At 33.3% G+C, this 12,216-nt stretch overlaps 2 protein-coding genes across 2 annotated transcripts; one reads left to right on the top strand and one right to left on the bottom strand.

Annotated features, from left to right (window-relative positions):
- Positions 1–4,266: 4,266 nt before the first annotated feature.
- Positions 4,267–8,831, bottom strand: LOC125830353 (uncharacterized). The gene is made up of 3 exons (XM_049509541.1): positions 8,199–8,831; positions 7,256–7,967; positions 4,267–4,379 (listed from the first exon to the last, which is right to left on the bottom strand). The coding sequence occupies exons 1-3, from the start codon at positions 8,829–8,831 to the stop codon at positions 4,267–4,269; spliced, it is 1,458 nt and encodes a 485-aa protein (XP_049365498.1).
- LOC125830413 (F-box/FBD/LRR-repeat protein At1g13570-like) lies at positions 6,078–11,030 on the top strand. Its single transcript, XM_049509606.1, has 5 exons — positions 6,078–6,162; positions 9,166–9,257; positions 9,396–10,219; positions 10,307–10,465; positions 10,555–11,030. The coding sequence occupies exons 2-5, from the start codon at positions 9,248–9,250 to the stop codon at positions 10,819–10,821; spliced, it is 1,260 nt and encodes a 419-aa protein (XP_049365563.1). The 5' UTR covers positions 6,078–6,162; positions 9,166–9,247; the 3' UTR covers positions 10,822–11,030.
- Positions 11,031–12,216: the final 1,186 nt, after the last annotated feature.

Raw genomic sequence — 12,216 nt, 5'->3', positions numbered from 1 at the left:
GTGAGTACCAGCTCCAATTGCAGAATCGGTAGTGCAAAGGAAAAGAAGAGGTAGAGTTAGAGGAAGGGGTAGGGTAGGGGTAGGGGGAAGCAACACCCATCTAAGGTGAAGCTCAGGCATCGGCTGGACCAAGGCCAACAGCCCCTCCCCTACCCCATGTTCCTGTGGAGGTAGAGTTCAAAGAGGGTGTTGAACTTGAGATAGTTGCACAAGCTGAGGATGCAGGCCTTCTACCTATGACTACTAAGGTTGTTTATCAACTATTAGCCTTCCTGAGTGGGATAGCGGGTAATGGAGTCACTCTCACTGTCTCATCCACTCAGTCTCCTAGTGCTCATCCCATTGCTGTCACAGCTCCCAACAAGTATTTCATTTATATTTTGACTTGCTTGATGATGCGTTGGAGAATTTGGATACATTTTAAACTTTCAATTCACCAAAGTATGTCCTCTATTCCTTTTATAAGCATTTTTTTATTAGGTGAATCGGAAACTAAATTGCTAACGACCAAAAATTAATAAACAAAAATCAATAAAAAATATCTTATTGATTTGTTATTGGTTTAGCGTATTTCAAAATTAAAAATCGATAAACCGAATAAATAATGCTACTTAGTGCTACTTAACTCCTAACCTTTTTTTATTTGACAAATTTCTCAATAACATTGCATTGTAAGTTGTAACTTTTAATTTTTTTCCTTTGGATTTTCATTTAATTCGATTAACCTTTAAAAGTCCAAACGTCTTCATTAAAGAAGCAACCTTTCTACAATTTATTTCAATATTTGATTGAGATAAATTTAGCTTCTTGCTTTTATTTTGGAGGGTAATTTGTCTCTCTTTGTATTTTAATATTCTTTTGCAATAAAGAACTTATTGATAATAAATATGATGGGCTATATCCTTTAATGAATATGTCCAAGGTTTTTGAAATTCTATTCCTAATTATTGAATTGCTATATGTTATGCATTATGATTTCTTGGGTTGATTTGTTCATGTCTATATTTCAGCATGAACCCTATGAATTGAGTATTCTTGAGATGAGTAGTATCGTTGAGTTCTAAGTTCTTGAGTTCTGAGTATTGAGTTTTCTATATTGTTATTGAGATCCATGAGTTAATTCGTTCATATTTATGTTTCAGCTTGAACCCTATCTTGAGTTATAAATTTTGAGAAATTCTTAAAGCCAAATTTTTGTTTTAAACTGAGTTTTTGAGAAAGTAAAAAGAAGTTTGAGGAAGATTGTAACCAAGAGTTTAGCAAGAGTATAAGGGAACTAAGTATTTCTCAAATGTTTCATTTTTACATGAAGAAAGAGAATATTATTTTGAGAAAAGTAAAAGAGTTTTTTGAAAGATTGAGTATAGAGTCGTTACCTCTTAAAGATGCCCTTTTGATTTATTATCTCAATCGAGAGAAAGTATTTTTACATAGCAAAGAGAAACCTTGTTTTATAAATGAGTAATGAGTTCAGAGATATTTCAGAGTAGTTACCTCTTTTAAAAGGATAGTTTGAGCAATATCTCAAACACTAGAGAAAGAGTATGTTCTATACATTTGATTTATATATATATATATATATATATATATATATATATATATTACTAGGAGTAGTATTGAGCACTGATATGGGGATGAGTTCAGACAACTCAAAATAAACCATGTCTTGCCAACATGGGTACATGATCATACTTTTTAGATGAATATATATATATATATATATATATATATATATATATATATATATTACTAAGAGTAGTATTGAGCACTGATATGGGGATGAGTTCAGACAACTCAAAATCGTCATAAACCATGTCTTGCCAACATGGGTACATGATCATACTTTTTAGATGAATAATTATTGCTTAGTGGATCCACTTAGTTGAGGTGTCCTATATCCCGACACGATATAGGACAATTCTAGCTGCGTGGGCGAGATGATGTCGGTTAGAGAATCTCCCAAATAGAGTTAAAAGTATATTTTTATTATGTCACTTAACATGTTGAGTTCATAGATGAGTAAGTATTTTGTAATTTTTTAATGATTTCACTCCTTTATTTCTTTATATTCGGTTGAGTATATATTTATATCTATTGCAGTCTTTTTATTCAGTTATTCGTTATTTAGCTATATTACATACTCGTACATTCAGTGTATTGTAGTCATTTGACCTGCATCTTTTAATGATGCACATACATATTCTTAGGATCATCAACATGAATTTCGTTGAGATCACTTTGCACTTTAAATAACTTGGGTGAGATTCCTTGCATTCCGGGGACTTCACATTTATTTTCTAATTAATTGTTTTGAGTAGTCGCGGATCTTGTCCCAACACTCGTCTATATACAATAGAGGCTTCATAGATAGACAGTTTTGGAGGGTCTTTCAATTTTCAGATGTTTTATTTAAAACTCATGTTTCATACTCAGTATATTCAATTCAGTTTGAGATTCAGTAAACATTTCTTTCAATTTAATGTTTATGTATGCTCGAGCTAGTCTTTCACTTGTAGTCAGACAGGATGATGATTCACTTTGGGACCAACAATGTTTCTCGAGTGCCGGCCACGTCCAGGATGTAGACTCGAGTCGTGACATATGCATTGGTACATGAAATGTACTAAATATGAGGAAATATGCATAAACGTAGACATGATATCATAGTATGCTTAAAACATGTAATGCATGATCAAGTAAAACATTTAAAAGCTTAGAAAGCAAAGTCACTAGAAACATGAAACAAGGTCAAGCATAAATGAAAGGACATAATGAAAGCTTTGAGGAAAAATCATAGTTCTTTTTGTGGAATATTAGCTTAAACCGATAATAGACCACGTGAACTATAATATGAAATTCGATGTAAATCTCACACCAAAAATGAAGAGTCTACTTGCCAAGGTAGAACTCCATATCATATCATTAAAGCTATGTAGATTTACTAGCTAAGTCAGTTAAGACAATCATATAGGGGCACATAAGTTTGGAACTACAGATTTCTACTAGAGATTATCCTATTTGAGCCTCCATCTCAAAGTTCTCCCGGAGCTAAGTATAATACCAATGAAATAGATTAATTAAATTATCAAAGCATAACATTAGGAAGGGCAATAATTAAAATACTAATCCAAATTATAAGGTCGTATAAGAGTAGCTCCTTTTGAAACCATGACTTCTTAAAGTAGTTCATATAGACACTTACCTTCCTAAGCTTCTAAAATCATGATTTTCTTTCAAATTGTGAGAAAATATTTCACAAATCATTGATACTTAACTTAAAAGCATCCTTAAATCATAACTTCATTCTTTTATTAAATATACATAAAATCTCTTATCAATTCATGATCATAGTTCATAGTTCATAGTTCATAGGTGAAAATCAAAATATAAAGCATGAGTCTATATGAAATCAATTATAAATAATGTAATTAGGTTAAATCATGCAGAAAGAATAACATCAATTGAATCATAATCAAAAGGACCATGAAGATTGACATAAAACTCTAACTCAATTGGGTGAAATTACATTAGAGATTGGAGTTCTTTTGGAATCTAATGGATGAAAAGGATCCATTGGTGAATTCTCACATACCTTGGCATCAAATCCTTTCAAAGACAGAGAAAGATAAGACCGTGAAGCTTGAAACCCTAGCTTTCACCTTGGAGCTTAAGAGAGAATTGAAGGGGATGAACTTGGAGGGAATTTGGGGATTTGAGTGAATGTGAGAGAATGAGTTTAATTTGAAGGGTTAATTCGGTTTAAATCTAGTTATAGGGTCAAAACAATATAATTTAGTGGTTAGGTAGGTAAAAAAAACCAGAACACTCTTAATTAAAATTGTTGGAACAGGTCTATAGTTTGAGACCTACGGACCCTATTAGTCAACTGTAGAATCAAGTATTGGAACCCAATATTTAACCCACTTTCCACAAAACCCTTTTAACATATCTTCGATCTTTCTACCGTCCATAAACCCCATCTGTAGTTCTCAACTTTGAGTCCAATATTTCACTAAGTCTGAATCAACTTTATGGTCAATTCCTACGATCCGTAGACCATCTTACAAGTCGTACTAAACAATCGTAGACCCAACTTCAAAAACTTGAATTTTCTCAAAACTCAACTCAACTTCTACGAGTGCCATCTACGACCCTTAGAGTCTTCTACGAACCATAGATGAGTCTCGTAGAACTGAGGCAATAGTAAAAAATGAAATCTTTCCTTTCCAATTTGAATATCCAATTTCCGAGGTGTTACATCAATCTTCAATTTCGATCCTCAAAGAAGTCCTTAGCTTTTAGATTAGCAATATCATCGAGGCCATCAAAAACATTATCTTTCAATTTCAAATTTGCCTCGACATACTCATGAGAAAGCCCTACATGAACATCACCTTTAAGAGTCACATCTACAGGGGCAGAAAAGACATCACCTTTATTTTCTTTCCTTTTATAGGAATTTTGATACAACCTGATATAATGCTCAGGTGCCCGACATTCATTTTTTCAATGACCTTTCAGGCCACAACAATGGCAATGCATTTGCCTCTTCAAGGATTATTTTGAGAACCCATATTGTTCTCCTCTTTATAATGAACACCACCTCGACGATTATTATATAGTATTTTACCCTCGTCACACCCACACACATTATCATGTCTCTGATTATTTTGTCTTATTTTAAACTGGCTGTGTGCTTTTACCACATTTAATTCTAGTAATGGAGCAGTTCTAGTGGGACGAAATTCGTGATTCTCATTAAAAAAATATTATGTTCCTCAACCACCAAAAGACATCAGATCCATTCAAAGTATTTCTGAAAACCATTTTCACGGTATAACTTTTGTAATAACACATTTGAGGCATGAAAAATAGTTAATGTCTTTTCCAACATGTCATCGTCTTTTATAGTTTCTCACATAATTTCAATTGTGAAGTGATTCTAAACACAACATAATTATACTTAATTACGATTTTAAAATTTTGAAACCGTAAGTGCAACCACTCATAATGAGCCCTTGACAATATTGTTACCTTAAGGTGGTCGTACCTTCCTTTCAAACATATCCACAATCCAAGTGGATTTTTCATTGTCAAGTATTCAACCTTCAGACTTCCATCAAGATAATGATTGATGATGAAGGAAAATCATAGACTTCACTTTATCTTGACTTGATGTTTTATTTTTTCGATTATAGTATCACCAAGAACCTTAGCGGTAAGGTGAATTTCAACATCAAGTACCCATATGATAAATATATTTTTTTAAATGTCAAGTACCACAAATTCAAGCTTTGACAAATTCAATATGATGAAAACTATCATAAAATAATTGAGTTAATATCACGATGTTGATTTCTTTATAATAAATGGTAAATTAGTGTTTCAAATAATAAAGTATAATACGAATATACAATATATTATATGTATGAACAAGCAAAAATATGTAAACTCATGAAGTATTGAAACGGTAAATTTAATATACTTTCTAATTGTTCTACAAAATTTATTATTAATTTCAATAGATATTAACACAAAAGTTCCGTAAGAATTTCAAATCATATTTAATGCAATATTCTTCTTCTTTATGTCACACAAATACTAATCATAAATGTATGATAAGAAAATATTTTCGAGTATTCGAACTAGCATGCTATCATATTGCATAATTTAGAGTTATAAGTTAATGGCATATAAATAGCATAATAATTTAAACATGAAACATTTCAATTGCCTTACCCAATAAAGTATCATAACAATTCTTAAAGCAAGTCATGCATACTGTAATCAAATTGTAGATGGAAGACTTACGAAAATTCTATTAGAGATGTTATAAACATATAAATATATACCTAAATCAAAAGGAGAGTTGATTAACTTTTAAGATAACAGATAATTTCGAATTAAGCAGATTTCAATTGATTAAAGACTCATACTAATAACATGTTGTGAAATGAAAGGAAAACATAACATAAAAACACTAAACAAAAAAGGTCCACAATTCAATGAAGTAATTAGGTAATTTTTCACAAGGGTAAAGAATACCACAAATCATGCATTTAAAATCTTTAATCAAATATGTTAGTACGAAAATACATTAAATAGTAAAAGCATTTCACTCCGGTTCGCTCTCCGCCGTCGCCGCCGGCAGTCTTCGCTGAGGTTTGATCGGTTCTCTTCTCTTTTATTTCATATAGAAGAACAAATAAACCAAATCAAACTAAAATTTGAGCTATTATTTATCACCGTTTAGCGGAAACTGAAATTCTTCATGAAACCCTAAATTAAGAAATGAATGGGTTTTTGATCGTCTGGTAGAGATGGAATTTTCCACTAGAATACAAAAATCTCATGCTTATATTATTCATGTACAGAGAGCTTGTGATTTGATCTGTATGTAATTGTTGTTTGGTAGAGATGGAATTTGCAACTAGAATAAAAAATGAATTCTATTTTTTTTTTACGATCTGGTGTTTGGGCCAGCTTACGCACAACTCAACTAATTGTACTGGATATGTGCCGCTTCCCACCAGCAACATGTATTAGGTAACTTTATCTACCAAGACTTGGATCGTTGAGAAGAAAGACAGACCTGTGTTTTTTGGATTTGAAAATCATTTTTCTAAAGATCAAACTGTTTCTTAAGTTTTGAAGTGTTTTGTTTTAGTCGAAGCAAGTAGTTTCTCCTACAATGAAAGGCTTCACAGAGTGCCTGAAAGAGAAGAGGTTTTCTTATTTCTAATGAGCCTATTATAAGAGACATTGTCATATTATATTTGATTATGCTTTTATTAGTAGAATTCCTTGCGCTGTCTTCCTTATGTTAGTTTTGATTTATAGATTTTTTGTTCTATCAAGTGTGTTTATGAGTTAGCTATATATTACTACGTAGTGTGATTTGATGTTATCGGTTTGTTCCAATTCGTTGAATTCTTTTGAATTTCGAGCTTCAAAGCTTGAATATCCTTAACCAAATTCATGGCGTCGCGACTAGCTTGGGTTGTTCTGTGGTTCAGGTTGTGTATGACAATTTCAGTTGAGGTCCTGATGCCGTTGCTCCTTTTCTGCTCTTTTGGAGAACAAAAATGTTTTTTTTTGGTAAACCGTGAAGAATTACCATTGACAGCCAAATATTTACACCTATAGAGCACTCTAGGTAGAGGAGCCACCTTCCAGGAAGGGTACCCTTTCCTCTAAAGCCTCAAACAAAGACAAATCTAGTTACAAAATTTCTGAACCAAATATCTACATTTACTTGCTTTCCTACTATCCTTCAGGTAATCCACTCTTTCCACTATCCCTTTCTTTGTCTGTGTGATTGTAATCTCTGTATTTACTATTGTCCCTCTGAATAGTTTCCAATTACTTGCTCTCCAAGTGTGGTAGATTCTGGCTCCCCATATAGCTGTAGCTATTTCCTTCTTATATTGCTTCCAGTGTCTTCCTTTTATCCATTTTAGGCATTCTGTCACTTCCGTTTTTTGTATTTTAATACCCGACCAAGTCTCCAGTGCTTCCTTCACTTTTGTTGTCCAGGTACATTCTGCAAATAAATGTACTTGAGTCTCCAGTTTGCTTTCTCCACATAGGCAACACTTGTCATCTTCTATTGGCATTTGCAGTCTGATCATCCTCTCTTTCGTTAGCTGTTTTTCCTGATTTGCTAGCCATATAATAAACCTGTGTCTAGGCAGCATGAGTGAGTTCCATATCAAGTCTGCTACAGGTAGTTTCAACTGCCTACCCAGTAATTGGTTGTAACTACAACTCACATTATATGCTCCATTGGTCAATAGACAGTAGGTTCCATTAGTATACCACATTCCCATGGTTAGTTTAATGGAGTTAAGCCTCCTCCAATACCAGCTGCTATCCTTAGAGGGTGTATGTGTCCAAAAATCTTGCTCGTCTTTCATATTTAGTCCATGCACCCATCTTATCCATAGTGTATCTGCCTTGCTAGCAATCTGCCACATCAACTTACCAACTGATGCAATATTCCATAATTTGCAGCTCTTGATGTTCAGTCCACCATTCTTCTTTGGCACACAAATCTTCTCCCATGATACAAGTGCTACCTTCCGCTTGTTCTCCTTATTTCCTCATAGATAATCCCTACATTTTCTATCAACCTCTTTCAAAATACTTTGAGGCAAGATGAAAACATTGCTCCAAAAGTTATAGAGCGAGAAGAGTACAGCATTTATGATCTGCAATCTGCCTGCATATGACAATGTTTTTGAATATGCACTAGTAATCCTGTTGGTTATCTTGTCGATCAGTTGATGGCAATCTATCTTTGTCCATTTCTTTGATGATAATGGCAAGCCCAAATATCTGATAGGAAGATCACCTAGTGTAAATCCTGTCAGCTGCAATATTTGTTCCTTCATAGCATCATCCACCCCAGCTACAAATATATTAGACTTGTCCAGATTTGCCACAAGGCCTGTCACCCTACTGAAATGGTTCAACACCTCTATCTTCCTTCTTATAGACTTAAGATCCCCTTTGCAAAATAGCATCAAGTCATCCGCAAAAATCAGATGGTTTAGCTTGGTGCTATGACACATTGGGTGAAACTTAAAGTCTGGTAGTTCTCCTACCTTCTGTAGTGCTCTAGATAGATACTCCATGACCAACATAAATAGCAATGATGACATTGGATCCCCCTGCCTCAATCCTCTCTTCCCTTTAAAATATCCATAATTTTCGCCATTTACCTTGATGGAAAATTTTGTTGAAGTCACACAGTTCATCACTAGTCTAGTGAAGGTTTCTGGAAAACCATATCCATGAAGTGCTTCCTCAATAAACTCCCAAGATACCATATCATATGCTTTTCGAGAACAAAAATGTTGTTGTACAGGTTCTGGGGGTTCAGTAATATATTGAAGAAACTTTCCATTTAGGGTCCATTTTCATTCTTTTTTTTGTTTCTTTACTCATTTTTTTTTGTAATATTTTTGTGCAATTTGGCTTCGATTGCAAAAGTTTTAACATTTTCTATCATGGCCCCTTATGTTTTGGCTTCATAATTAGAGACAATTTTTTGACTCTTTTTGGGATACCATTGTATTTCTTTAACTGTTTTGGGAGCTTAATTGAACAAAATAAAAAGACATCTACTATCATAATATTCTCCTCTTTTCTTGTCACTGACAGATCAAGACGCCTCTTTGCACAAATTCTACATTATTGCTAGTAAGGTGGGGAAAAAAATCAAATCAGAAAAAGAAAATCAAACATGAATCAAGGTACTTCCACTTCCCCTTATTTTGTCTGATTCTTCCTGGATTACAAACTTGATGCCTTATTGAGATTTATCAACTTTTCTCTAACAGATAAAGGAAAAATTTAACCCTTAATAAGATCATTTAAATTCTTCTTCACAGATAGAGTAAGCCTTGCGGTTGAGGGGGACATAGAAGATAGAATTAGTGTCCTACCAAGAAATGTTATTGATTGTATTCTTGAGCTCTTGTCTGTTAAAGAAGCTGCAAAAACCTGTACATTGTCCAAAAGCTGGAGATACGTTTGGAGCGAGCTTCCAAAAATGGTGCTGGATTACGAGTTTTGTGATGAGTTAATAGACGAGTCTGAATCCAAATTCAGAGAAGTAGTAGATGGGATTATGTTACTGCATATGGGCAAGATTGTGAAGTTTGATATTGACGTTAGAGTAGAAGATTTAGCTTCATATACAGCTATTGATAGATGGGTTCTTTATGTCACCAGAAACAGTGTCAAGAAGCTACACCTTAGAATTTTTAATATTGATGATCGTACCTATACACTGCCTCCTTGTGTATTTCACTGTTCAACCCTGACACAGTTGAAACTTGCTAGATGTTCCTTTAAACCACCTGGTTCTTTTCGTGGCTTTCCCAATCTTGTAACCCTTCGGTTGGCATCAGTAACCTTTTCAGAGCGTTGTGTTATCAAGGCCCCTCGTCTTGCTAATTTGACCTTGAACTGTTGTGATGGTATGCAATACCTAAACATTGCTTCACCAGTGTTGAAGTCCTTGTATGTTTGTTACCCTCACTCCTATATCGCGCTAAATTGCTTCATGAACTGCAAGAATTTGAGAGATTTAGGACTTGTGTTTTCCAAAGTGTTTGCTAATCCAAAACATGATCATAGATCAACGTTGGTGAAACTTCTTGGTAGCTTGCCTGCACTTGAGGTACTCCTGTTGGATTCACTTTTCATTGAGGTAACACATTAACTTGTTTTTTCACTTGAATATCTCCTATAGTGATTTCATTCAAGTGAGAGTGTAGTCATTGTATTTCCTCCAAAGCTTTTGTGTGCAGACGTAGTTCTATCAACTGGTCCTCCTTTTATGCTCAACTGTTTACGGAAGCTGTCCCTCTCTGTTGACTTTGGCAAATTGGGTCATATTTCTTGCGTTCTACAATTAATTAAGTGTTCGCCCAATTTGAATGAACTTGAGATTAGGGTAAGAAATGTTAAATATATCTGGTGGTTCTTTTTTTTGCTCTTCGTATATTTGAAGTTGAAGCTATTGGTGTTTGCTTATACCATTAGGTCAAAGGTACCGATGATAATGTTGAAGCATTTGTGAAATGTCTGAAGACGCCTGGCTGCTTGCAACTACCACTCAACAAGCTAGAGTATGTGAGTTTCTATGGTTTTGCAAGTCCAAACTGTGTAGAGGTTTTTGCTATGCTATTCATTTTTCAGGCACCATCTTTGCTAAGGATTTTCATTGAACAACCGATAGGAACTAAATCCAGTAAAGAATTGAGTGGTTTACCCAGAGCTTCTCCTAAAGCTGAGCTAGTTATAAGTTAAATCGATACATTATCTGATTGTTGTCGATAAGTTTAGCTAATATGTCACAAATGTTGATCCAGTTTTCTTCCATATTTACTGTTGGGAAAGTATGACTGATGGCATTCCTGATATTCCAATATATCTGAATCTTCATCTTTTGACAGTTGAGCTTGTTTTGGTCTCTATATCTATATACATGAGGCCAACTAGTAAGATTACTTTGTGAATGTTGTTGTTGGGTTTGATATCCTATTAGTTTTTGTGGATAAAAACATAAATATAGTACCATATAAGATTACGTATTGTAAGTTCTAACAGGAGTTTTCACTTTTCAGAACATAGTAGTAGAATTTTATCAAAATATAACAAAGAGGGTAATTTTATTTTATTTACAAACATGGTAAAAGTTTGTCAATTTAATCCCATAATTTAAGGATACCAATTCCCTTAAAATAATGTTTCCTTGTTGTATATTCCTCTCACATTTTCTCCTGATATTTTTCACACACATTTTTTCTTTGATTTTCATGCTTTCGTCCATGATTTTTACAAAAAATTTATCAGTGAATTTATTTTTCATACACAATTGATACAAATTCGTTGGTTAAAGCTGAGAGAAGTATTTTATTTCTTAGTTACTATTTGATCAATCAAAGAATATTTACTTTAATAATAATTCGTTCAAGAATGTTTCACATATTTTGATTTGTTAACTATTGTGATTTATAAAATTTTGTTTATGTAATTTCTAAATATATAAATTTATTATTAAAAAAATAAAAACTTTATGTTTGAGTTCACATGAACATGTGGACAATTATTAGTTTGACTCTTATACTCCAAATCAAGCAAACCAAACGAAGAAAAAGAAAGTAACTTTTAATGCTTAGAACAAATCCAAAAGATTTTTTTATTACAAAAATTAATTTAATGACTTTAAAACTTTAAAATAAAGTTGAATCACTATATATAAGATCACAACATTATTAAATTAAACACATATAATCGCACTTAAGTCTTTTGAGTTGAAATTATTAGTGTTTATAAATACTCATCATATATCAAGAGAAAACAACAATTAATAACACCCAACAAGTCAATAGTATTTTGTTTTCATTATCATATGATTACCATTGATCATATCACCATGAATACAGTTGCTTTAAGTCACTTGGAAAAGGGTTGACATAATTTGCAAAATAAAAGCCATTTTCCCTAACCAACCAATAACATATATTACCACGACCTTCACATTTGTCTGATAAGCCTTGATCAAAAACATAAAACGTCAACGTCTTGGTAATCCAAACAAATTCACATTGATACCTAGTTGATTTCCAAAGATCTTGACGAAAACGCCAATGAAAGCCCTCAGGATCAGGATTTAGGAAATGAGATCCCAAATCACTATGT

The sequence above is a fragment of the Solanum verrucosum genome, unplaced genomic scaffold (assembly GCF_900185275.1).
Source record: "Solanum verrucosum unplaced genomic scaffold, falcon-dt-bn FXZP01000228.1, whole genome shotgun sequence".
NCBI lineage: Eukaryota > Viridiplantae > Streptophyta > Magnoliopsida > Solanales > Solanaceae > Solanum > Solanum verrucosum.
Note: the sequence above shows the minus strand (reverse complement) of the source record. Positions and strands in the feature narration are given on the sequence as shown.